General features: G+C 47.9%; 1 protein-coding gene across 2 annotated transcripts in view; it reads right to left on the bottom strand.

The window, feature by feature from the left end:
• Positions 1–27,481, bottom strand: part of SKOR2 (SKI family transcriptional corepressor 2) — a gene marked incomplete at its 5' end in the record, with an annotated part of 35,180 nt that extends 7,699 nt beyond the window's left edge. For both annotated transcript variants that reach the window (XM_081212735.1, XM_081212734.1), the window contains 7 exons: positions 402–472; positions 4,566–4,633; positions 8,478–8,576; positions 9,028–9,093; positions 20,937–21,011; positions 21,470–21,533; positions 25,205–27,481. In XM_081212735.1, coding sequence (XP_081068861.1) covers positions 410–472; positions 4,566–4,633; positions 8,478–8,576; positions 9,028–9,093; positions 20,937–21,011; positions 21,470–21,533; positions 25,205–27,481 — 2,712 coding nt within the window. In that variant the 3' untranslated portion in view covers positions 402–409. The remainder of the gene's footprint in view (positions 1–401; positions 473–4,565; positions 4,634–8,477; positions 8,577–9,027; positions 9,094–20,936; positions 21,012–21,469; positions 21,534–25,204) is intronic.
• Between the last annotated feature and the right edge of the window lie 362 nt (positions 27,482–27,843).

Raw genomic sequence — 27,843 nt, 5'->3', positions numbered from 1 at the left:
TCTAAATGTTTCCTCAGGTATTCAGGATTATACTAATGAAGTTGGCTTCATGGAATGGGAATGTCATGTAGAGTCAGTCTTTGAAATTCCTTTAGCCAGGCTCCTGTAGATATTGAAGTGTCAGCCTTGAGCGTAACATCGCCGACACTTTGATCAAACTTACCTTTGTTGATATCTACAGGAGTCTGGCTAAAGGAACTTTAAAGACTGAATCTTCCTTTTGGACACAATTTGAATGAGTTTTCTGTTTGTGGCTTTTGCAGTAGATCTTGTACCTCATTCTCTCAATTTTTGGATTATTAATATAAGATTTAGAACATAGAATGGTTTGGTAGTGTTTTGTGTGCCGCTTAAATGTGTGTTGGGCACACAGCCTCAGCCCACTCTAGACTACCACTCACCTTGCCCTTTAGCTTTTGCTGAGATGCGTGCCGAGTTTTTCTTTCCTGATCAAGCTTGCTGCATAGGGGATCTGCAAAGATATAGAAAATGCCTCTATGTGAGGATGAGATGCGGAGGAGGAGATATCAATCAGAGACAGGACTTTAAATCAAAGCTAAGCCAGATGCTTCTCAGGTGATTCTTACAGGAGCCCTGTAAGGCAGGCAAGTATTTTCGTCAGCGTAATACAGAGTATGTTAAGGGGGGAAAGAGTGGCTTTCTCACAGCACAATTCTATGCATCTTTTCTCAGAAGCAAACCCTACTGAATCAATGGGGCTTGCTCCCAGCTTAAAGAAGACCCAGGGAATTGGTGGGTCAGCTGAACTCCACACAGAGACATCAGCTTCACATGTCATGTTCTTCCTTGTTGTCAGATGCTTGCCACAACGAAAGCGAACTAAGCAATTTACAAGGAAGCAATTGCTAAAAACCAAAACCAACTAACAATATTGAGTGGGAACATGTGTGGGATGAATTAGTAGACCAAATTGTCACTTCTACCTCAGGGGAAGAAAGAAAAAGTTCTCTGAAGTAGAAAAATCCAGCTTTCCAAAATTAAGAGTTCCCCAGGAAGAGGGATTGATTGATAAACCACTCTGGGGAATTATAGCTGTGGGAAAGGAACAGGGGTCTCCTAACAACTCACAGCACCTTTAATAAACTTCAGCCCCCACAATTCCTTGGGGGAAGCCATGACTGTGCTACCATAGTGCTTGCAATGTGTGCTGTGAATGTGCCCTTTTACCCAGAGTGAGCTCATTGAGATTAATGGGCAGGGCTTAGGCCCATTAATTTCAGCAGGTCTACTCTCAGTAAACATTAGCTGGATACCACCCCATGTCTCTAGAACAGTCTGCATGGACACCTGGTGGCCTGTGGAGCATCTCACACCCTGTTGTGTGTTCTTGTGAAAGGGTGTCTCCCTGTGTTCACACCTAAAATCCCCGTGGGAAATTCCACTTCGCCCGTGGAGTCGTCAGGGGAAAGACAGAATCTGCTGCGACTATTGCATCTCCCAATACTTCACAGACAAAACCAAATGCAAAGTTTTCAATATTAAATGTTTTATGATGTTTTCATATGTCTTAGAAGCTGCCCAGAGTGGCTAGGGCATAAAGAACAGAATTATTATTATTATTATTATTATTATTGTTATTGTTGTTGTAAACCAAAGCCCCCGATCAAGCCCGTCTCTCCCACATCTATTCCACATTGCCAAAAAAGGGCTCTGCTTCACTTTCATCATCAATATATCTATTTCCCCTGTGATCGGATGTTCAGTCAGTCTGCAAGTTGCATCGTATGCGCTAGTGTATTTAATTTCTTTTAAGAGCCAAGCTAGCAGGTGTAGAAGGACCTGGTGGGGACTGTGGTGAGTGGGAAGGGAAAGTTCCACATCCACTGCCACAGTTCCGAAGAAAAATCCTCCTCAAAGCTGCTTTTTGGATTATATATATATAGAAAAAGCTCCCATTGGCATCACTGGGAGCTTTCTTTCCTATGGAAGTAGCAACTTTGGGTCTGGGTGGTTAAAACAAAGATATATATTTAACATCCACAATAAGTAGTCATTTTATATGGAATTCTGACCCTTCATAACTAACTTTTACATATACTTTCATTCTCTTTTTCTCAATGATCTCATTCCCTCCTCTCTCTGTCTCTCTCAACCACTCCCCCACTTTCAACTGCTGTTTTTCCATCTTACACTTTCTACCTGTCACTCACACTAACTCCACCCAGTTGTCAGTCTTTATTCCACTCCCTCTGGGATTTACTACCTCGTAACCATGTTCTGAGGGACGCAGGTGGCTCAGTGGGTTAAACCACAGAGCCTAGGGCTTGCTGATCAGAAGATCGGTGGTTTGAATCCCCGTGACTGGGTGAGCTCCCATTGCTCGGTCCCTGCTCCTGCCAACCTAGCAGTTCAAAAGCACGTCAGAGTGCAAGTAGATAAATAGGTACCACAACGGCAGGAAGGTAAATGGCGTTTCCATGCGCTGCTCTGGTTCGCCAGAAGCTGCTTAGTCATGCTGGCCACATGACCTGGAAGCTCTATGCTGGCTCCCTCGGCCAATAAAGCAAGATGAGCGCCACAACCCCAGAGTCGGCCACGACTGGACCTAATGGTCAGGGGTCCCTTTACCTTTAACCATGTTCTGAACTGCACCCTCAAGGAATCCATGCTCCCCAAAACATACACAGTCAAATGATAATAAAGACCACCTTTGTCTCCAATGAGCTCAAGGTGTTCTGTGGTTCTCCACTTCCCAATGTTGTCTTCACAACAACCCTGTGAGGTAAGGCTGAAAGACAGTATCTGGGCTTAGGGCCACACTTGAAACTTTGTGGCTGCGAAGGGATTTGAACCCTGGTCTCCCAGCTCTCAGCCCAACACTCTAACCACTACACCACACGGGAAGAGATTGTTCCTTGCAAGAAGTCATCCTCATATACAGCCTCACCTCATGTTCATTGCCTGCTTTAGTTTGAGAGCATATCATTTCCTGCGGCAAAGGATGTACAGGGGAGAAGAGAGACTGTCTTGCCAATTTCCCAATTATTGGGGAAGCCAAGGAAGTCAGTTGCTCAGGAAATCGTAAAAAAGAATCTTTACAAGACCACGGTGGACAAAAGCTGAAAATGAAACCTTATTGATCCAGGGTTGTTTTTTTTAATTGCAAGCTTTAAACTCCCTCCTCTGCTGGAGGGTGTAGTGATAAGGTGGAGGCAGAAGGGGGCGCTGGGAGATTGATATGTTGCCAAGAGAAAATTCTAGCTCTTAAGTGTTCGCATCAACATCTGCAGACTGTTTGGAATTACAAGGTAAACTTTATTATGCTTTCTGGGTTGCAGAAGACTTCTCCTGGAAGTTGCGCCAACTTGGTGATGACCCTATCTTAGCCCAAATCAGTATTGCACCTACTGGTTTAACTTGAGAAGCACCATAGCTCAGCAACAGATCAAACAAGTGATCCAACTGATTCAACACTGTCTACAATGATTGGCAGCCACTCTCTGTGGTTTCAGTCAGGGGACATTCCTAGCTCTACTCTGGAAATGCTGGGGACCTTTGAATTCAAGGCAGATGCTCTACTCCTGAGCTATGGCCCTTCTGATGTGTGTTTTCCAGTTTCCCCACTCTAAAAGTCCACCAGCATTCTGTGCTCATTGGCCTCGTTCAGTTCTCCTTGGGTTTTAAATCCCCACCCCACCCCTATCTATCTCCTATCTATCTATCTATCTATCTATCATCTATCTATCTATCTATCATCTGGAACTTCTGCAAAGCTTTGGGTTTCACTAGAGCTCGTTTGAACCATCCTCTTATGCTTTGTGCTCTTTTGCCTACATAAGGATCTCCACACTTGGAGAATGGAGCTCACTATCCATGTATCAGAATGCTTTGCACAAAGAAGGGGTCTCAGGGTTCCTATGCTCAGCCCACCTCAAATTCTTCTACGAATGACCTGCCGCCCACCTTCTTAACCATCTTTCCAACTTATTTAAGAGATTATTTAAGAGGAGGACTGCCTGCTGAGGGCCTGAAGGACCTTGGGGTGGAGCCTGACAGGCTTCACAAGGACTGCAGCTGCTTTTAAATTGTTTTTAATTTTTATCTGTGTTGTTTTAAATGAGACTATCTTGGCTGTGAGCCCTGGAAGACCTGCACCCTGCCTGACTGGCCTTTTCCCATCTGGCCAGGGAGAGTGGAGTGCGGACTGACTCCAGCTACAAAAGCTGAGGCTGTTGAACAGATTCTTGGGTGGGAGGTTGAGAGAGCTTATTGCTGTTATTGATATTATTGTTTTATCTTTAGTTTTAGATCTTATGGTTTACGTGCAACTTGTTTCCATTTGGTTGTGCACTTTTTGATGTGTTTATTTATTTTTTATGACTTCTGTTATGTTTGTAATTATGTAAATCTTGTCATGTTGTGAGCCGTCTTGAGCATAGCTTCAACTATGGAAAGGCGGCATACGAATAAAATGATGATTTCAAAAACTGAAGTGAGAGAAGAGAAGAGAAGAGAAGAGAAGAGAAGAGAAGAGAAGAGAAGAGAAAAGAAACCACAATAGCACATAGAGCTCAACATTTTTTTAGCAGGGAACACTCTCTTACAATTTGTAACTGTTGAACCATTTCTTCTCTGTAGGCCAACTCCCGCTTCATCTGGTCTTGAAAATTATCTACATGGGGGCAAAAGAAGGAAGCTCCATTAAGAATCATTACAGGGCAAGAGGATTTTTAAAAATAATAATTAAAAACAAAAAACCATTAGACTAGAAACACAACATTAAAAGTTTCTTATTCTGATGGATTACACGAGTGGGAACGATCTGCAGAGTGATGTTACAAGTGCTAGCCAATAGACCTACCACCATGCATGGCTTTTCCCTGATATGCTGGAAGCTCACAGAAAATTCAGAGCTCATCACTCCAGGGCATGAAAATATCACTGTGATATCAGGGTGACAACACCGCCTTTATTAAATAACTTCAGCTGCACTTAAAATGTTCTGCCCATCTTCACCCACAATTCTCTGTACACTAAACTGAGTAAATTGGACCGGGAACACAATCTGTCCAGAACAAAGCCTCATGAAGTTCTATAGGGTTTACTTCCAAGTAAATGTGTAAAGAATTTAGAATTGCAGCAGGATCTCTGTCCAAGAAAATGCATATAGCATCTGGCTGTAAATACATGCAAATTTATCCACACTTGATCCTAATCTGGGAGTAGGTCCCAACCAATTATGTGACTTGCACCCGAGTCAATACTCTTAGGACCAGGCTGCAAAACTATAAAGCAGGCATTGAATGTTCCCACTCCTTAGTTCTCCATAGTTGTTTATAGCCTGGTATTTACATTCTATTTTAATCTGGAGCAAAATTGACCACTGCTTTGTGGTGCAGCAAGACCACACATTCTTCAAGCTGGCGAACGCCATCGCCGCCACTTCCTTGGTCAGCAGCGCATGACTATCCATTTTCATTCAGATTGTGTTTTGTGTGGTTTCATTGTGGGCTTTAGTTACATGAAGGGGAGGCAAGTCTTAAATTTTACTGTGGTACCAAAAGGAAACATAGGGGAATGCAGATGGCTGAATGCCAAGCTGCCGTGATAACGTTACCTGGCAGGTAAGGTAATGTACGACAGCACTTTGGAACTCAGCCTTGTTCCTCAAGCTCTTTGAACCGCAGCTGTTTGTTGTTGTCATTTCTTAAACCGTTCTCAGTTTTGTTCACTTGACATTGCTGCTTTTCTAAATCGCACGTTCTCTTTTGAACTACGTCCTTCTGGTTTTTTAGGTACTTTTTGTACTAGAAAGGTATGGTATAAATTAAGGCGGCGATCCTATGGCAAGATTCACTGGGATGAGCAGTTTAGGATGCAGTGAACTTTCAGCTCAGCTAGCAGGTTCCTGGCTCAGCTGGGGTAAAGTCCCCAACCTGTAACATTTTTTGTACCCATTGTGGTGGTGACTGGTGCCCACTGGGAACAGATAGGGGAGAAGGCTGGGAGGCAGACAGTAGGTGCAGCCAGAGTTAATCACAGGTAAAAAAGTAAAGGTAAAGGGACCCCTGACCATTAGGACAGACTCTGGGGTTGCGGCGCTCATCTTGCTTTATTGGCCGAGGGAGCCGGCGTACAGCTTCTGGGTCATGTGGCCAGCATGACTAAGCCGCTTCTGGCGAACCATTGCAGTGTACGGAAACGCCGTTTACCTTCTTGCCGGAGCAGTACTTATTTATCTACTTGCACTTTGACGTGCTTTCGAACTGCTAGGTTGGCAGGAGCAGGGACCGAGCAACAGGAGCTCACCCCGTCACGGGGATTCGAACCGCCGACCTTCTGATTGGCAAGTCCTAGGCTCTGTGATTTAACCCACAGCGCCACCCGTGTCCCCTACTAATCACAGGTGGAGCTGGCCAATTCCAGTTTTGTCCCCATCCTCTTCCCAGGCGAGTACTACAAGGGTGTCAGGAGTCAGCCGGCAGTAAATCACACTGTTCAAGCTAGAGTTAACTCTTTATTAGCAAGAACGTGATCTGCACAGACCTGGTGGCATGAGCACAGCAGCTCAACCCCAGCAGGTCTTGTCCCCATGGATCAGTTGCTGAGGCTGAAGGTCCCCACCTCCCCACAGCCACTTGAGTCCATCGTCTCCAAGACTTTTCCCAAGCAATTGGAGACTGTGCCTGCATGAAGCCAACCTCTCCTCTGCTTTTTTTCATGCCTCTTCTGGTTCTGGGAGACCAGAGGGGAGGGGAGCTTGTCACAGCAAGAGGAGGAGGCACCCATGCCTCTTCACAAGCCTGACCCATCTTGGCCTCCCTCCTCTCCTGCTTCAGCTTCTCCCTCTGATTCTGGGCTTCTCTCTGCCACAGACTCTCCCTGCTCACTTAAGCCCTGCTAGCTCTTCAGCTTCTAACCCCTCTTCTTCCTAGTCTTCTCCCCCCTCTCTCTCTGACCACTCATTGTTGTCCCACCACCAATTCCTGTGCTCTAAGCCTTCTTGCTTTGGTGGTTCCTCACCTGGTTCCTCCCACCATTCCTCTGCGTTCAACCAGTCCATAATACTGAGGCAACACTGAGACTGAGGAGGAGGAAGGAGACCACCATCGCCACCCCTGGACTGGCTGTAGATAAGAAGCCAGGTATATGGGCAATTGATACGGAAGATAATTGTATTTCGAGGAGCTAGTGCTCTAACATGGTTATCATTCCCGCTCCTGTTTGCTTCCCCCTCTCTAAACTCTTTGATGGCTGAAGAGCAGCCTTTAATGCTCTAATCCAGCCTTTCTCAACCTGTGGGTCCTCAAATGTTGTTGAACTACAGCTCCCATCACTCCTAGCTAGCAAGGCCAGAGCTCAGGGATGATGGGAGTTGTAGTCCAACAACATCTGGGGACCCACAGGTTGAGAGCAGCTGCTCTAATCCAGGCTTCCTCAAAGTCGGCCCTCCAGATGTTTATGGCCTATAACTCCCATGATCCCTAGCTAGCAGGACCAGTGGTCAGGGATGATGGGAACTGTAGTCTCAAAACATCTGGAGGGCCAAGTTTGAGGAAGCCTGCCCTAATCTGTTGGAAGCGAAGTAAGTGATATTACTGGGTACCTTCTTTTGATGTTGGACATTGTTTGAAGAAAGTGAGGCATTGGGAGAGGTGGCTAATGAATAATCTGCATGTAGCTAGTAGCACTAGCCAGTCAGGCAAGCCACGCAGGCTAACAGGTTAGCTACCTATAAATCAGATGACTTTGGGCTGAGTTCTGAGAAGCTGGTGGACGGACTGACGGCCGTGGGTCTGTGCAACCTGAGACTACTTGGGGGAGTTACTTTGCCACTTCTTGAGGATTTCCAAGTGGCAGCTTGAAGTGCTTGCTTGGTAATGTATATATTGCTTTCCGTTTAGAATAAAATCTTATATCTTCTCACTCACTTGGGTTTTGTATTGCCTCTGAATCTCTTTTTTTTAAAAACCACCTTGCATTCGGCAAGACACGAGGCAGGTAGGAGGCTGTTTGAGGGCAGTATGAGCTTGGTGGGGCAGTGTCCTATTCATAGCTGCCAAGTGTCCCTTATTTGGCGGGACAGTCCCTTATCCCAGCACCATGTCCCGCTGCTGTCCCTTATTGATGATGTCCCTTAAATAAGCTACTGAAGGTAATGGGGCCCTTTCTATGTCCAGCTGTCCTTTGCCAACAACAAATTGTTGCTGTTTTTTGTGTTAAATATATGCTATATGGTAATTTATGGACCTAATAGGTATCTAAAGCCATTTGCACGCAACAAAATATGTATTTCATCAAAGTAATTGTTGATCCCTTATTATGGCTGCTGATCCCTTATTTTCGAGGCTGCTGGTCCCTTATTTTCAAATCTGTAAGTTGACAGCAATGGTCCTATTTGCCCCTAAAGTAACACCCTCCTCTGGTACCAATTGATGCTCTTGAGCGTTATTCACATACACTCAAACATACAGAGATAAAGTAAGAAAAATTAATAATAGAAATGATTGTCTTACTGAATACAGGGAACGAGGCAGTTCCTTTCAGGACGTGGAATTCCTGTTCTAGCCTCCGCCGCAAGTCTATCTGCTCAAACAAGACCTTCTGAAGTTCTTCTAGACCAAGAGGAAAGGAGATATTTTTCTACTAATCAGCTGAAATAAATCTTGAGAGTCTGCTTATCCACGCAATCCATTATTACAAAGACTTGTCTGTGTTGGTGGTGGCAATTTAAGGGTGTCCATGGTGGAAAGTCTTGCTTAGGCCCAGGATAGATTTTGTGCAGAAATCCATGAATATAAATCAATGCAATATATTATTTTAAGGTATTATAGTACAGTGTCATGTATTGATTGATACATATGCATTAATCTCAATTATAGCCACACAAAAGGTCCATATATTATTCATATGCTACTTGTCAAGCTTAAAATATGGCGGAGAATAAAAAAAGACAAGAAAAGAAAAATCCCCTCAATTGTCTTTGTATTGCTGCTAAAACAAAGGGCCACATGGCAACGATAGATCGAGAGCTATTTATCTATATATAATTTCTCTCTCTTTTACCTTTTCCCATGTTTTCGACATCCTTTTTCAGAGAATGAGGTGAATTGGTTTCCTGTATGGGTTCGCCTAATGAAGAGAGGAATATAAAGTTATTGATTTACATGTATGCTACTTCTTATCAGACGCAGAGGTTCATTTTGAATCCTCATCAAATGGCTGTGGGTGGGGGGGAGATATTACAAAAAAGGGTTTTATGGCACCAGCAAATGCCTAGACCCTCCAGCCTTTGTTCATTCGAATTTAGCCAGAGATCTGGCTTGAGAAAGACATACATATATTAAATCTCAAAGTGAAGAAATGCCACTTTTTTAAAAAAAGGTATCTGTTCACTCTCCTTTTTCTGAAGGTGTGCAGAAAAGAATATCAGCGCTTGAAGTTGATGAAGCCTCGCCTCCCAATTTTAAATGCAGTTTTATATTTAACTAACTAATATATTTACAAACAACACTTGCATAGGAAATACATCAAGGCAGCATACAATGGAAAAAAACACAGAGTAATAACATGGGTTAAAAACTCTCAGCGTCTTGCCAATAAACGCTGGTTGGTACAGACATTTCAAATTCCAAAGGCCTGTCTGAGTGCTACTGTTTTTTTTAAAGACATCTAAAAGAAACGGGGATAATTCCCACCCAGCGATGATTGGCAAGGAGTTCCACAGGACAGGGTCTGTTGCACTAAAGACTTCATACCTGGTAAAGGCCAACTCAGAGGCATGGGGTAACCAACCAAGAGAGCGTAGGGACTACATCAGGGACACAGGAAGTTGCCTTATAAGAGGCAGATGACAGGCTGAGTACTGTCTGAACTAGGGATAGCAAATGTGATGCCTGTTGACTACGGTTGGACTCCAACACCCATCAACCCCAGCTAGCATCCCAGCCAGTGGTCAGGGATGCTGGGAATTGTAGTCCAACAACATCTGGGAAGCAGCACATGGATCACATCTGTCAATACAAGGCAGCTCTATAAACCATATACACTATTCATGCGCAAAATTGTTGTACAATAATTGTCAAACAAATGTATAAACCCCACCTTACAGGATGGTGTATATACAGATAGTGGTATATCTAATATATTTAGTACACACTAGTATATCTAATATGTTTAGTACATACCCCATATACTGTTAGTAGCAAAGATACTAATTTCAGCAGGCATTCCGATATTACAGCGTTAATAAATTGTTATCTTTATTATATTGTTGAGTCACTTGTACACCATATAGAGACAATCATAATAGATAAATTGTCTAAATAAATAAATAAAATCACAACAAATGACCTACAGTATAGATCAGTGATGAGCAACCACCAGCTTAATTCAGGTTTAATTCAGTCCAGTCGGTGTCTTAAACTGCACAATGCCATTTCCCCAAAGACATGTCCACCTGTTGTACACTTGATTTCATATATATCACGAGCTTTTGAGCAGATAAAGATGCAGATCCCTTCTAAAAGTGGGGTTTACGCCTGCAGACACCAGTGCTGTGTTGACAAAGAAACAGGGGTTTGCAGACACCACCAATCAGCCGCTGAACGGTACCGGCAAAGCCCTGAGCCCTTACCTGCATGGTTTGATTTCAATCCATGCAGGTAAAGGAGAATCGTTCACCTGATGTCACAACGAGATCAGGTGATTGCCAGGTATGTGACCCCCTCCCATCTGTCAAAATGCCCCGCAAGGGTTTTGGGGGCAGCTATATCCTGCTTGCTGACAAGATATTCACTCGATAAAATGGAAAATGCAAAACATTTCATCAAAAGCAGGAAGAGCCGCAGGCCACAGTTAAACATGAAGTAAACTCATTGAAACATGCAGACTTAAATTAGCTATGTATTAAGTAACTCTGTACGAGATTAAAGGCAGTAGGAGGAAATCAGAGTGCTCTATGTAGGCTGAGAATTCCTGAGTTCAAATCCTTGCTTAGCCATGAAGCTAGACAACAACTCTCAACCTAACCAGTCTATAGATGGCATATAAATAATAAAATTATTATTATTATTATTATTAGGCTGCTGGGTGGATAAAATAGGAAGATTCTATACACACCTTTCTGAGCTCTTTAGAGAAAGGACAATATATAAATAAGCCAATGTCATCTGAGAATATTAGATGATGAGATATTATTAAAACATGAACTTTAGATTTGTTGATTTTTCTATATATTTACAGGGAATGGTTTATTCCTAGTTTCCACTGATCAATGTACACTTAAATCTGCCCTTTGCAGAAATTCTATTATTGCGTATGATGCATATTCAATAGTGACATTTGTGATCTCTTCTCGATATTTATTGTAGTAATGCAATTGTAAAACCAGATGTATCCAGCGTGGTGCCAGCATTTCCATTATGCTCAGAAACATGGTTGCTAAACTTCATTCCAGGATGTTGTGTGAGGAACACAAGGTCACTGTCCGCTGCAATTTTTTTAAAAATTCAAAATACAAATACAAATAAAAGCTCAATACTGCAGGAGAAAAAGGGACGCTTATAAAAAGCAGTAGGATTTAGCTGGTCCTTGTATATTATTTTTTGGCTGAGAGGTGAAGGGAATTACTGGCAACCCCACCCGATCCCTTGACTTATGTTCATGATCAAACAACTCCATTTACAGGAGGCCTGGAACTCCAGGTTCTAAAGCAGGCACCCCCAAACTCGGCCCTCCAGATGTTTTGGGACTACAACTCCCATCATCCCTGACCACTGGTGCTGTTAGCTAGGGGTGATGGGAGTTGTAGTCCCAAAGCATCTGGAGGGCCAAGATTGGGGATGCCTGTTCTAAAGTATGCCTCTACCCATGGACCTCTATGGAGCTGCTGAGTGGCCATGCTTAGGATCACTTTATTGGGTTGGACTTTGGATCAGGGCTTGTTTCAGAAAGCTTGAGACCATGGAAGTGTATGAAGGTGCCTTCAACAAGAACCAGAGCATCAGTCTATTGGGCCTGTTCACATTGGCTGTGTGATGGCCTGGGACTCGGGCTCAGACTCGGAACCAGAGAAGTCTCAGTCTGCACCGGATCCTTTGCCTCAGGCATCATCTGAACCAAGTCTGGGGCCTGATCCTGAAGAGTCCCAGTCTACACAGTTTCCCCTGCAACAAACACCAGCTGGGCTGAGTCCGGGGCCTGATCCTGCCCTGGCTCCAGATGCAGGGATTACCTCGTTGCCTTCAGCTGGGCCATCACTTACAGCTGCTCCACTACCGGTTGGGTCAGGGGAGGCTGAGGCGGCCTCTGGGTCTAGTAACCCACCGACGTCTCCTAAGGTCTGAGAGAAGGAGAGGCCTGAGTACTCGCAGGAGGAGTGCTCGCCTTCAGGCAAGACAGAGAGGTGAGTCGCCGGGGGATCAGGACCGGCCGTTACCCTGACAAAGATAAAAGGCTGACGGACCCCTCCCCAGGTTGCGGGAGCAACATTGCTGTATGCCAGAACCTGCCTGAGATCCTGTACCTGTCCTAGCCTGGTTTCCTGCCTCGTGCCCTGCCTTGGCCCTGTCGGACTGACTCCTAGCAGAACCTCCAGATTCTGGACTGGTCCTGGACCGCCTTTCAAGGGTTACCCCCGGGCCCTGTTTGTGCTTCTGTTGCTCTCCAAAAGTTTCTAGCCTTGCAATGGAAGATATCACGTTGATGTACATTGCAGGGTTTCTTTCCACGGGGAGAGGGAGTGATTTAATAAACCTTGCAAGAGGGGGATGTTTTACAGGTTGTCATGTTGCTTGCAAATAGAGACCATCTTGCCCATGGCAAAAAGTGCCTTGCAGACCCCAGGTGCAATTTTGAGTTGGTGTGGGGCCTCTATAGACATAAGCAGCACTGGGGGCGGGGGGCAAGGTCCAAGTACAAGAAAGTTATTCACCCCGCCCCATTCATGCGCAATGTCTGGATTACAATTATAGATTGCAAAATAAAAACTTTTCTCTCTTTGGAAAGATCATAAACCCAGAGAAAACATAACTTACTACTTCACCCCGTTGTTCACCCCGTCATTCACCCCCCTAACCACCCCTCTCCATATCAACAAATATTTATCTATTTACAAAAAACAAATATACCGTACTTTTCCGTGTATAAGACAAGCTTTTTTTCTTAAAATATAATGTGAAAAATTGTGGGTCGTCTTATACATAAGTAGTGCCTTGGGGGGTGGGACTTGGGTTTGGTTGCTGGCGTGAGCTGGAGATTGTCAGTGACTACTGGTTGTTTTAATGGTGGCTGTGGCAAGCTGTGTTGTTGACTGGCTGTTGCTGGGGCAATTGGGCGGGTGCATGGCGTCTTCTGCCAGAGAGGGGACCATCAGTTGGAGGCTTTAAAAAGGGGGCATCTTATACATGGGAGCATGTTATACCTGGGAAAATATGGTATTCAAATAGCTCAGCTGGTAGCGTATGAGACTCTTAATCACAGGGTCCTGGGTTCAAGCCCCGTGTTGGGCAAAAGATTCCTACGATGCAGGGAGTTGCATTAGATGACCCTCGTGACTCTACAATTCTAAATATGGATTAGAAGGGATCTGCCACAGGATTGCCAGGATCTAACCCAGGCCAAGGCCAAGATCACCCTGACAAAGAGGACACCTGACTTTGCCCTGAGGTTGTAGACTCAAACTTCTCTGGCAGGGAACCAGAATCTACAGTGCAGCTGCCTTGCTCAACCATCTGAGCTCAGTGTTTGCCCCTAGAAGCGCTTATAGGGAGCTGTCCTTGGTCCTGCAAAACATCACTATGTCTGATTCTTAAGCCTTATCAGAGGGAAACTGGCCACTCTCCAGGCACTCGGCTTAAGATCCTTGTTGACCTCCCCGTCTGCAACTCCCAGCAGGATACAGGCAAGGTCACTATCGGCGATCCTCCTCAAGCGTGAGAAGAACACACCACACTCCCCTCCTCCCTGCCTCCCCAGGGAGGGGAAAGAGTCAGACAGAAATGTATTTACATCGCTTTATTTCTGTCCTTGCAGCAGTACAGAGAAATGCGTCTGCACAGTTCAGACTCTAAACAGCAGAGAGATAAACTCCACCCCTGTACTTCCAGTACAGGTCAGATGACACTCTGAGCTAACATCCGGTGCTCAGTACAGTGAATAGACTGCCCCTTTGTTCCCATGGTACAGTCCCAAACATCAACATCCTGTTTTGCTTTGCAGCCACCTGCAGCTCGCTCTCGCATTGCTGCTTTTCCGTAACACACTACTCTTATGTGTCCTTGACCCAGAATATACGTTGCTTGATCCTTGCAGGCTGGTGCTGGACAGCATATAAATCCCCGCATGTAAAAAAACAGCAACCCTAGGATGTCAAGGAGAAGGGTAAGTTAAAGCAGGCACCCCCAAACTCAGCCCTCCAGATGTTTTGGGACTACAACTCCCATCATCCCTAGCTAACAGGACCAGCGGTCAGGGATGATGGGAATTGTAGTCCCAAAACATCTGGAGGGCCGAGTTTGGGGGTGCCTGAGTTAAAGCATTTCTCCCTGGCACACTAGTTGTTTGTGTGCAGGGAAGTTCATTATTCTTCTTATTAGGAGCTTTCTGACAGATTGGCCATTGCATTGAAAGCTAGGCCTCTTGCTACAGTCTTCTTTCCACTTAACCAGGACTGGGACTAAAACACACTCGAAGAGACCTACTTTCTGAGTAATCATGTCTAGAATTGTAGTATTAATAAGTCAGGAATATAAATTGCAATGGTCTTGTCTGCTGTTCTAACCAGGCACTATTACACCTTTTATAGTTCCTTAGGGTGCAGCAACCAAAGGTGCAGAAATATCTGGCATCACTATTAATCTGACCGCCCTATGCTGTTCCTGTGAAATTACATGTGTTCTCTAATAACTGGCTAAGGAATAACATACGAAGCTTCAGTCGCCCCTGTGCATGACAAGGCCTGCCACAACCTGGAAAAACCTTCTCCGTCTACCTCGACTTGGCAGCTTCACTTTATGTCTCCTGCTGCGTATCCCAGCAGCAGCTTGACACACAGCAAGGAAGGATAACCATCTGTGAAAAGCAACAGCTTGCTGGTTTATGCAGCTAAAACTGCTGTTAAGTGCATAAGATCAGGTATTTCCACCACCCCCCTTCTGGTCACTTGGTGACCTTTTTGCTTTCTAGTGTTAGGAATGAAACTTAGAGTAGCAGGATGAGCAGTGGTCTTTATCTGATGCTCTAGGTCTCTATTTTTCCTCCCCACTCACAATTAACCAAGGACACCTGCTCATTCTCAGTACATAAAAAGGTAAAGGGACCCCTGACCATTAGGTCCAGTTGTGGCCGACTCTGGGGTTGCGGCACTCATCTCGTTTTATTGGTTCCAGTTACAGATAGGTAGCCGTGTTGGTCTGCCATAGTCAAAATAAAAAAATTCCTTCCAGTAGCACCTTAAAGACCAACTAAGTTAGCTCTTGGTATGAGCTTTCGTGTGCATGCACACTTCTTCAGATACACTGAAACAGAAGTTGCCAGATCCTTCTATATAGTGAGATTCTATAGTTGCCAGATCCTTCTATATATCTCATTATACATGACTAAGCCATTTTTCACCTTCTCACCCCTTGCCTTTTCCTGTAAGACCTATTGCAGTTGTTAAGAGCCGTCAACAGGCTCATCTCAGCTACCTGCCAATCTCCCATTCCCACCACCCTTCTGAGTAATACCCCTCCCCACCTTCTCACTATATAGAAGGATCTGGCAACTTCTGTTTCAGTGTATCTGAAGAAGTGTGCATGCACACGAAAGCTCATACCAAGAACTAACTTAGTTGGTCTTTAAGGTGCTACTGGAAGGAATTTTTTTATTTTGACTCGTTTTATTGGGCGAGGGAGCTGGCGTACAGCTTCCAGGCCATGTGGCCAGCATGACTAAGCCGCTTCTGGCAAACCAGAGCAGCGCACGGAAACGCCGTTTACCTGCCCACCGGAGCGGTACCTATTTATCTACTTGCACTTTGACGTGCTTTCGAACTGCTAGGTTGGCAGGAGCAGGGACAGAGCAACGGGAGTTCACCCCATCGTGGGGATTTGAAACGCTGTCCTTCTGATCGGCAAGTCCTAGGCTCTGTGGTTTAACCCACAGTGCCACCCGCGTCCCTTTCTCAGTACATACTTCTGCAGAATTGGTGGAATCCATCATAGTGCTAAGGCAACCCTTCCATCTGTGCGAGGATTTCCGATTGCACAGGAAGAATGTTCTCCCTCTCTTTCCTCGCACAGCCCCTAGATCTATTCTGGGGGGTTCCCCTCATGTTCTGGAGCGCATACAGGAGGGGGAGAGGGGCAAAGCCCTATTGCACAAGCAGAAAACCTTGCGCTGATGGGACGCATTAGTAGACTGCTTCCCTAATGCATCCCATTAGTAGAATGGCATAATCCATGCTAGCACATAAGTCAAGGAAGCCTGCAGGCAAAAGAGGCCCGCCAGATCCACAGTGAATTAAGCCTGCCAGATCTGAGGCAGATCCACCTTGGTGGTTTTTGCAGGGAACCTTTAAAGATCACTGTTTCAAAAACAAGCAAGCAAACGAAACCTCTGTTTTATTTTTTGCCAGAATAGGGGGCAAATTGAAGGCATTGTTGCCCCTTTCGGGGGATGGAATGTGCCATTCTATCTATATCTATATCTATCTATCTATCTATCTATCTATCTATCTATCTATCTATCTATCTATGAATGATAGGTGCAATGGCAGACGTTACCATTTTGGGTGGAAAAACAGAAAACACATCCCCTTTCCTATTGGCAATCAATTTGACAACTAGGCACATGAGGGAAGGGACAAATAGTCCCAGAGGCTAATGTGGGAGGTGATTCTGCCTTCATTATTATTATTATTATTTTAATTGAAAAGTCTCCATTTTTACTCATGCCACTTCCGTTCTTGGAAAGACAACAGAACTCTCCCCTCCTGCAGTTTCCAGGAACAGGTCAGAAGCACACAGCACCCAACAGTGGAGCCACAACATTATCTTTCATAGCTAATCCCTCCATGAGTTTGCCCAATCCTCTTTTACGGCCCCCCAAGTTGGTGGATATTCCGGCCTGCTGTGGGAGCATATGCCACACTTTAGCTATGCCCTGTGTAAATAAGTATTTTCTTTTGTCTGTCATGAATTGCTAGATGCATGATTGCTAGATAGTCACAAACATGTGATTCTGTGATGGCATATCCTCTACACTTGTGTGATGGGAAGGGGAACAATAGAAACTTAATCTTTTTCTTCCTGTCACTGCACACACTCTTCTTCTTCTTAGCTGCAATGGAGTAAGTTGTCTGTGAGCTCTCCTCCAGGGAGCACACTCCCTTTTGAAATGGAATGTGGACTTTTGTAACATTTAAGGATTATTGCCTGCCTGATTTTCATCACTGTAACTGTTGAATCCTGGCAAGACTTTTAATGTGAGTAAACCTTGTATATTCTTGTTTACTTAAGTAGCCTGAGAGTGGTTTATTTGTTAAGAGGGAAACATTAAAAGGGAGAAAATAATCCAAGTCTGCCTAAGCATCCTTGGATATCGTAATTGTTCTAGAAGGTTATGTAACCTTGTCCCAAATAGCTTCTAGAGATAAGCTGCGCACGGATGGTGATATTACTCTGCTGAAATAATTATTTGCATTCTCACACAAGTGAGAATACGAGGGATCATTCATATATAAAATATCCTCTCCTACTCATCTAGATGGGGGGATGGGGGTGGCGCTGTGGGTTAAACCACAGAGCCTAGGACTTGCCGATCAGAAGGTCAACGGTTCGAATCCCCGTGACGGGGTGAGCTCCCGTTGCTCGGTCCCTGCTCCTGCCAACCTAGCAGTTCGAAAGCACGTCAAAGTGCAAGTAGATAAATAGGTAAAGATCCAGTGGGAAGGTAAACAGCGTTTCCGTGTGCTGCTCTGGTTCTCCAGAAGCGGCTTAGTCATGCTGGCCACATGACCTGGAAGCTGTGTGCCGGCTCCCTTGGCCAATAAAGCGAGATGAGCGCCGCAACCCCAGAGTCGGTCACAACTGGACCTAATGGTCAGGGGTCCCTTTACCTTTACTCATCTAGATCCATCCAACAGACAGAGGGGAGGTGGGCCAGGATGTGACAAATAATGAATAAAACTGACTATCTCACTGAAATCACCAAGTCCATGGTGACAGCCAGCATGTTGCCCTGTGGATGTTGTTGGTCCAACTCCCATACCATTGACTATTGGCCAGGCTGGCTGGGGCTAATGGGAGCTGAAGTCCAACAGCAGTTGGATAGCACCATGTTGGCTACCCTGACACTAAACTTAAGTCCTGCTGATCAGATATGGGGTCTGCTTAGCTCAGTGGCCAGCAAGCTGCTTCTGGAAGGCCCATGATCGGCCCATGGAAGGCATCAGACCCCCTCCCACTGCATGTCCCTAATATCTGGTATTGTAAGATATACTGCCATTGATTCTGGAGGGTTCACCTAGCTGTTGTGGGCTAAGAATAGTTGATGGAGTTGAACTATGGCTCTTGAAGGCTTATGTTTTATTAGTGCTTCAAGGTAGTACAAGATTCTTTGTTGTTTTCGCTGCAACAGACTCAACACAGATGCTTCTCTAGAAAACAGTCTTTGTAGTACTTTGGAGCCAGAAATCAGATAAATGGGAGAGAGGTATTCATTTGCATGTATACATGCAGGAGTCCTCTCTCTTTCACACACACACACACACACACACACACACACACACACACACGTGCACAATGCAGGGATGTGGGACTACTTTTATGTATCTACACATCTCAGTTTATCTAAATTTTCTCCAGCGCAGGAAGCCAAGAATCGTACAAAGCTTTCTTAATAACTTACTCCGGAATGTATTCCTGCTGGTATTGGGCTCCCTGGTGGGCCATTTCATAATACCCTGGAAATAATCAAGCTAGATGATCCCTTGTCCCACTCTTAATATCAATTTCCCTTTTTATCATCTCTTATTCACTTTATTTAAAAGGCCATTGTTTTCCCTCCCTCGTCGCAGCACCCGTTTCAGAGTGGGCTTTTAAATCATGTGAAATCCATTGAAGAAAAGTAGGGTTTGCTTTTGTTTTGCTTTTTTGCAGTGGAACAAGCATATAACCATGTTGGATCATTTAGGGATCATATATATATATATATATTTGCTTTCGTAGATTTTCACGGGTACAGGAATGCAGGTTTTGGTGTCTTCGGGTGTCTTCCCGTGTAAGAGTTGGGGTGTCTAGGCGACGTTTCGACGAGGTCTCACTCGTCATCTTCAGGCTGGTGCTTTCGGCTTCTTGTTACTAGAACAGAGCAGGATCTCAGTGTTTGAGTTCCTATAAATACTGTTGAGGGGGTGTGGTGTATAGCCTCCAACGTTCTGGGCAGAGAGGAAGTTCCCAGGTTAATGTGCCTTTTCTTCTTTTGTTCATTAATTACTTGAGGGATATCTTGAGTGATTACTTGAGTGATATTCTGAGTACCACTTAGGAGGGTCATTAGGTGTGGATTAGTTGCTAAAGCTTTCGTGTCTTGACCTCTTGAGCTTGTGAAGAGTTTTTCTGAGAAGATGGCTGTACTGCACTTAGTTGTGCTCTGGCTTGGCTTCGTGTATAGGGGCGAGCTGTGGTTCTGTGCCCTGTGCCAGCCAGATCTGTGTAGGGATTGCAGGGGGGTGCAGCATCCGGAGGTGCCACTATGGTTTGGCTACTGGATGGTGTCTGTAATTTATCTGTGGAGAGGGTCTGGGTTTGGGTCTGGTGTGGTTGATTGGAGATGGCGTTCTGTGTGCCTCTGGTTCTGGTGTCGGTTTTTGTGGGGAGGGCTAATTTCCAGATGTCTGGCAGGCGGGACGTGTCGTCACGAAACGAGACCTCGTCGAAACGTCGCCTAGACACCCCAACTCTTACACGGGAAGACACCCGAAGACACCAAAACCTGCATATATATATATATATATATATATATATATATATATATATAGTGAGAACTGTGCTGGCTGCTATTATATAAGGTTTCTGGAAGATCCCATTTTCTCCATCAGTTCCCACTACACTTGCATTTCTCTCTCTCTCTCTCTCTCTCTCTCTCTCTCTCTCTCTCTCTCCAAGGCTTGCTCTCTCTGTCTCATTTGACAGGCAAATTTGCAGACATAGCCTCGGGATAACAACCTCGTTTGACAGTCAATTAACCGTGAATAGTCAAAGCCAAGACAGTTTGCATTACATAAATGGAAAATTAGATTCCCTTTTCTCTCTCTCTCTCCCTCTCCCAAGAAACAAAAACCCCTTTTCCTTATAACCCTCCCTCGCAATAGACAACTTAGTATCAAAACTTCTAATCACGTCTTTCCCTCCCCCCTCCGCCCCCCCAAACCCCTTGGAGACATTTAGCAATCAGTAAAAGGTGGTTCCATTTAATTTGTATAATGTAATTTTTGTCAATGTATTATACATTTTGTGTAGAGATCATTATCACGGAGATAATATAAATGTTGCCATGGATCTCATAAAACACCTTTAATGTCTCTCTGACAGATATTAAAAGCAATAAGCTGTGATCCTTTTTAATGGAAGGTTTCAAAGAGAACATTTCAATTATTGTCATTTTATGTTTTCTCTTCCCTACCAGCCGGCTCCATTGTGTAACCTGCTCCATTCCCGAAATTTCCTGCTGAAATATGCCCAGCAATTAATAACCTTATTGCTATTAACACCTCTTTGCATTTTTCCCTTAGTTATTATATCTATCTGGGACCGTTGTTTATTTTTACCCTTCTACAAAATATTCAGTCATTTGATTAGGAATTTGAAGGCTACACAGTCTTACGCACGCAGACTTGGGAGGAAGCCTTACAGCGGGGCTTACTTCCGAGTAAACACGGGACCGGTCCGGTTGCAAACGTGTGCATTGATTCCCCTGCACTCTGAGCCTACCTGCAATATTTCTCCAGAAATCCCCTCCTGGATGTTCGGCGTCTGTGATGAAAAAATTGTGTTCCTTGCTCTTCTCTAAAAGTAAAACAAACAAAAAACAAAACCCGAATTAATTATTATTCTTTGCAATATTGCAAAGCTCTTTGGAAGGAACACCGCCACCCCACAAACCCGAGAGGGAAGTAGATACAAGCCAGCATGCAAGGACATATAGAAAGAAAAACGTGTTGTGTGGCATTGAGAACCTGCTAGCATTTGCTAGGAATACTAACGACCAGTGTTTCTTAGTCGTTGCTGGTAATTGTCGTGTTAACTTGGCTGATTAAATGTTCGAGAAGATCGAGATCTAGTTCGGCGTGATCTGACACGCACACGCTCACACGTGCAGTGTCTGAGAAAGGATCTGCGGTTCAGCAGCCACATTCCTAAGGACAAATCCGGATCTGGAACCCCCAATTGCGCATTTGCCCGTTTCCACGGCGCTCCCGGGTCTGCCCCGGCGTGAGAAATTAGCCAACGGCTCCGTGTCTTGCCTGAGAAGCTGTTGTCTTCCTTCGCCGACGCGGCAACATGGTTCCCTTCCTTGCCTTTCTGGATCTAGCACGACGAGAAACAAATAGACAAACAGGAATTAAAAGCCAAACCTAATGCAATCGATGAGCAATTAACAGGAAAGGGAAAGTAAACGGTTTGCAGCAAGCAAGGAAAATAGAGCAGGAGAAACAAACGCGGGGGCCGGGGGGACAAACATGACGACCGGCGACGCTTGTCGGGTCCCTGAGATTTTTTTATTTGAGGTGGGGGGGGGGGCAACAGATGAATAACATCCACAAACAAGTCTTATATAAAGGGTCACATTTAAGTATGGTTGCTGGGGGGGGGGGGCAATAAAGACCCCATGGATTTCAGCGAGGAACCCTTGGACTCAATTGAGGCTTACTTTCGAGTAAGCAGCGTGCCTAAGTTCTGGTTGCGCGGATCCTAGCCGGGGGCGCGTCCCCAGCGCGCTCTAGCAATGTAAAGCCTCGTCTACTTCAACGCAGGGAAAATTCCCCCCGTGTTGTGGTTGAAACAGGTCAGGGCTGGGTGTGGGGAGGGGAGGCTTACGTCCACAGCGGGATAGTGAGCCCTGTTTACTCGGAAGTAAATCCCGCACATGTCCATCATGGACCTCAATTGCCCTAAACGGCCTCGGTCCTGTATACCTGAAGGAGCGTCTCCACCCCCATCTTTCAGCCCGGACACTGAGGTCCAGCGCCGAGGGCCTTCTGGCGGTTCCCTCATTGTGAGAAGTGAGGTTACAGGGAACCAGGCAGAGGGCCTTCTCGGTAGTGGCGCCCGCCCTGTGGAACATCCTCCCACCAGATGTCAAAGAGAAGAACTACTACCAGACTTTTAGAAGACATCTGAAGGCAGCCCTGTTCAGGGAAGTTTTTAATGTGTGACATCTTAGTGTATTTTTTGTCTTTGTGGAAGCTGCCCAGAGTGGAAGGAAGTGCTTATTATTATTATTATTATTATTATTATTATTATTATTATTATTATTATTATTATTACTATTATTATTATCCGCCCCCTCCCCCGTTGAAGGCAACGACCACCAGTTTAAGTCCAGTTTAACGAATCCAAGCCGGGCCACTGTCGTTCATTGCGCAGCCTACCTGAGCGGGCGGGAGCGAACCAAGTGAGGAGACGTTGTCTCAGTCAGTGATGGGCTTCCGGGGAAGCATCTATAGAATTATAGAATTGTAAACTTGGAAGGGACTGCAAAGGTCATTTAGTCCAACCCCCTGCGATGCAGGAATCTTTTGCCCAATGTGGGGCTGAAACCCATGGATTTCAGTCTAAGATCAAGAGTTTTATGCTCAACCAGCTGAGCTACCGCATGATTTATCTCTGTTGGCCACAGAAAGCTGGGCTTCGCGGCCTCCAGTGGAACTGATCCAGGGGCTTTTCCTTCTGGGTGTGTACCCAAGTCTGTGTTCCTCAAGGCGCTTCCTCGGAAGAAGTGCCGTTGGAATCAGTGGGTCTTGATGTCAGGGAAATGGGTGCATGGAACCAGAGTATTCCCAGAGAGGTGATCCGTCCTCCTTAACAGAAGAGCAAGCTAAGAACTGCCTTCAACTCTGTGTATCAACCTTTTAAGGCACATTCGCTGCATTTTCTTTCCCTCAAAGGATTCTGGGCGCTGTAGTTTACGCCTCACAGAGTGACAACGCCCAGCAACGCTTAACGAACTACAGCGCCCAGAATCCTTTGAGGGAAAGAAGCTGCAGCGAATTTGCTTCAAAGGTACAGTACAGTGTATATGCCGACCGAAGACCTGATTATGACAAACGGGCATGCATATTGCACTAAAAAGTGGCGAGGTCCCCTTTAAACCAATTTATAGCGCAATCCTACATAATATCTACTCAGAGGTAAGCCCCGCTGAGTTCCATGGGATTTCCTCCCTGATATGTGTGTAGTAGAGGATCGTGGCCTTAATTTCCACGGGTCACTATTCAGGGCCGTGTACACGTTAGGACTTTCCCCAAACTTGGAAGTTGCATACAGTACCCAGTACAACTAGGACTCATTTATAGGCTTGTCCTTTCCTGATTCCGTAGAAAATTCCCATCTTAAGTCAATGGCCAGCGCTACATCTTGTGGCAGCGAGTTCCAGAGATTAATTAGTCAGTTTGATCGCTGACATACTGGGTCAGGCCGTTTGATCTCGCTCAAGTACGGACTGGGAGAAGCTCTCCAGGTTTTCGGACCGAGGTCTCTCCCAGCTCTGGCAGGAGATGCGGGGGATCGAACCAGGGACCTCCCGCCTGCGAAGCAGACGCCCTACCGCTCATCCACGTCCTTTCTCTAGAACTCTAGCATTATGAGAGAGAGCAAAGCTTCTCTCTCGGTGCTTCCTCCGCACCCTTGGGTCTTATTTTATGAACCAAAAAGCTCCCTTTCCGCCTAAGGGACTCGCTCCAGACCCCTAGTCATATTGGTTGTGCTTTTCTGCTCCTTCCCCAACCCTAGAAATATATATATATATATATATATATATATAATTGAGGTGTGGCTATCAGAACTCCGCAGAACCTATTATGAGGGCGGGTCCTGAGCTGTAAGTAAAAGGGCAAGGAGCGGTAGCTCATGTTAGTCCTACTCCGAGTAGACCCCTTGAAGTTAATGCACAGGACCAACTCAGGCCCGTTAACGTCTGCGAGTCTGCAGTGGCTCCTGTTACAAGGCGTGCGCTGGAACTCAACCAACTTAGTGTCCTGGCACTAAAGCACTTAATTCTCACAGACAATACACGAGGTAGTTAAGCAGTTTCTGGGCTCCGCGACATTTCAGGTGGTTCTTCATACTACTACTAAAAAAATGACTAAATGATGATGATAGTAATGCCCCTGCACATAGAAAGCTAGCGTTTCAAGAAGCTCCCTCCCTGACATGCTAGCTTTCTGCGTGAAAGGCATTGGTTTAATTATTTTATATGCAGGAGCATTCAGTCCCGTACTCCCTTACGCCTTCAACCTGAAATGGCACAGCCCAGAAACCGATTTGCCATCTCATCTGCCGGCGGTGAGAATCCAGTCCACGGAAGTGAGGCACAGACAAGGGATTTTGAGACTGAAGCGGCTTGTGCGTCGCGCTCGGAGAGGCATCGGGTCCGCCTGTAGCTCTTGCGGGTCCTGAAACCTGTGATAAAACGCCCCCGCCAAGTTGGTTTTTGTGTGAGACCCTCAAAAATGGCAACGCGCACCCGCCTCCTTCGAAGAAGCCCAGTTAGGGTCGAAGGAACTGGTGTTTCTTCTAAGGGAGACCTTATTTGGAAGCAGATATTGGGCGAGCAAATATTGGAGTAAATATTGGGCGAGAAGCCGAGACTGAGGAGGTGTTTAAAGGTCTCATTGAAATCAACGAGGCTGGGAAAGGGCCGGATAGTGGCCCCCGTTTCCTGAGCCCCCTTCCCCATGCCCTCTCCCCCCAGAAAAGCTGTGCTGGGGCGTAGAGCGGGGGGAGCGCCAGACAAGAGCCACGCGCCACCCACAACCGCTTGAAAGTGTCACGGGCAGGCAGGCGCTGCCTTTGGAGATGCGGGAGAGGCTCGCCCTATTTCTTGCCAGTTCCGTTTCCCTGGCTCTAAAGGGGCGGGGGCCCTGCGAAAAGACCCTCCTCGATCCATCTTCCTCTCCCCGCATCTGGAAGCGACTCAGCCTAGAGGTGCATTTCAATAAAAATAATTGGCTCGAAGGAGCCTAGAGGGGGGTATTTACATCTTTGTAAGGGGGCTGCGGCGCCTGCTCCTCCGCTGATGGATGGGGCGCTGGGCTGCTCCCGCCGCTGCTTCCTCCTCCTTTCGGGGGGCAGGTGGGCAGAGGAAGAGCCGGAGGAGGGGGAGGGGGAGGCGGCAGCAGCAGCTGCTCGACGTGGGGCGCCCCCGACTTTTCCTCCTCTGGAGCCGGCCGGCAGGAGGCCGCGGGGTAAGGCCCCGTCGGGGCGGCGGCCACTGCAGAGGCTGCCCCGCTCGGCCTGTCCCGGGAGGCGCCCTTGTCCGTCAGCCCGCGGCTCTGCAGGTAGCGGCCGGCTCCCCCGACGGGGTCCACCACCTCCTGCTCGTCTTCCTCTTCCTCCTCCGGTTCTTCCTCCGCTTCCTCCTCCTCCGGCAGTTTGTGGCTCTCCACGTCCACCTCCGGCTCTTCTTCTTCGTCCTCTTCCTCCTCGTCCTCTTCCTCCTCGCTGCTCTCCTCGCTGGGGTAGCTGCAGCTGGTGCCCCCCGGGGAGAGCAGGCGGTGGCCGGGGGCCTGGAGGGGGCGTTCGCAGCCCCCTGCCTCCCGCTCGGGGGGCGGCAGCAGCAAGAGGGGCTGCGGCGAGGACGAGGAGCGCGGCGCCGGGTGGTGGTGGTGCAGCTTGGCTAGGCTTTCCGAGTCCTCTTTGCCCCCCACTGGACGGAAGGCGCTGGAGTGGTGGTACGACGCGCCGGATTTGCCCCGCGGCTGCCCGTCCAGCAGGTGGGGCTGGTGAGGCGCCGAGCCCCGCGACCCTCCGCCGCCTCCGCCTCCTTCGGCCGCGGGAGAACATGCCGCCTCGCTGCCGTCGAAAGCCCGTGGGTCCCTGCTGCTGCCGCTGCCGCCTCCGCCGCTCGCTTGTGGGGCGGCAGCGGCGGGCGGCGTGCCCAGCCCGGCGGCTCCCCCTTCGCTGCCGGGGTCTGCGAGGTCCAGGAAGGCTTGGCGCAGCAAGCTGGGGCTCTCCCCGCCCAGGGCGGTGCAAGTGGGCGGCTGCGGCGCGGGCTGCAAGTACGTGGGCAGCCCCGGGAGCGCCCCCGGGGTGCGCGGCGGCCAAAACATGCAGAAAGGCGGGTAGAAGGCTGCGGCCGCCGCCGCCGCGTCCTTCCTAGTCCCGGGCCAGAAGAGCCCCGACAGGCCCGCTCCTGCCGTCGGGGCGGCACCTGCCGCTTTGTGTCCCGCGGGTCCGCCTTGCGCCCCGACGCCCAGCCCCTCGGAGTCCTCTTTCTTGTGGCAGAGGCTGAAGGCGGCCGCGGGGAAGCCGTACGGGTGCGGGAAGAGGCCCCCGCAGCCGGGGAACTTCTGCAGGACGCCCCCGAAGGAGGAGCCCTTGCTGGGCACCGGGATGACCGGGTAGTTCCTTTGCGCTTTGCCGGCGCCGCCGTGCGCAACGGCCGCAGCTGCCGCCGCGGCCGCCGCCACCGCTTCCTGCAGCTCCTCGTCGTCGTCGAAGCGGCCGCGCTTCTGGTGCAGGTCAGGCGGCGGCGGCGGCGGCGCGCCCAGCAGGTGCGGGCTGAGCAGGCCTCCTCCGACGCCCACCACCGCCGCCTTGACGGCGCCCAAAGGGTGGCAGTGAGGGCCGGAGCCTCCTCCTCCTCCTCCGCCGCCCCCTCCAGGATGGTGGGCGTGCGAGGCCTGCGGGAGGGCCCTCTTCCGGCTGCCGCCGTTGAACATGGCCTTGACGTCCTCCCAGGCGAAGACCAGCTCGTCCTGCGGGGTCTTGTCGGTCAGCTTGAGGTGGCGCCGCCAGGAGTTGAAGTTGGCGGCATCGGGCTGCGTGTACTTGGCGTCGGGGGTGCGGTGCGAGTGGAAGATGAACTTGTTGGGCGAGAAGTACATGCTGCAGTAGCTGCATTTGATGCACTTGGCCCGGGAGCTGTTGTAGCGCGCCGGGATGAAGCTGCCCCGGCAGCCCCAGGCGCACTCGTGCGACACGTCGAAGGCGAAGTTGTCGGGCAGCTTGGGCGGCCGGTTCTCCCCTAGGAAGGACTTGCAGAGCCGCTCGGCTTCCCTCTTGGTGATCATGCCGCAGCGCCTCGACGAGATGGGCATGGCGCCCGCCCTGCGCAGGATCTCCAGCTGCACCGGGGTGCACTGCACGCACGTGATGCCCAGCGCCACGCGGCGGTTGTGGATCTCGTTGTAGCTGAAGTTCTTCAGCAGCGTGTTGGAGATCTGCGCCAGGCACAGCCGCTCCTGCCCGTCGATCACCAGAGACACGATGGGGATGCCGTAGAGGATCACTTGGCCCACCTGGTTGGGCTTCATGGCGCCCGGGTGAGGAGGGCCGCCGCGTGGAGGCGGAGGGGGCGGCCCCTGGCTCAGCGAGTCCGACGGGAAGGCGTTGGACGAGGCGGACAGGAGGAGGTCGGTGGCGCCTGGCAAAGGGCTGCTGGCCATTGTCCTGGGCCCCCGGCAGGCTCCCCAGCAAGCTGTGGGAGAGAGAGAAAAGAGAGCAGGCCGTGAGAACTAGCGCCATCAAGCGGCTGAGCGGATGCACCGTCTGCCCTCTAGAATCGCTTGTGCTTTAATTAAGGTTCAAGTGATCAGAACCTCAATATAGGTGCCTTTTTGGCACTGAAAGAACATTTAACAGGCAAAAGCAGTTGCTTAAGAGGCCATCTTCAAGA

Source organism: Podarcis bocagei, assembly GCF_964188305.1.
Source record: "Podarcis bocagei genome assembly, chromosome: 11".
NCBI classification, from domain to species: domain Eukaryota; kingdom Metazoa; phylum Chordata; class Lepidosauria; order Squamata; family Lacertidae; genus Podarcis; species Podarcis bocagei.
Note: the sequence above shows the minus strand (reverse complement) of the source record. Positions and strands in the feature narration are given on the sequence as shown.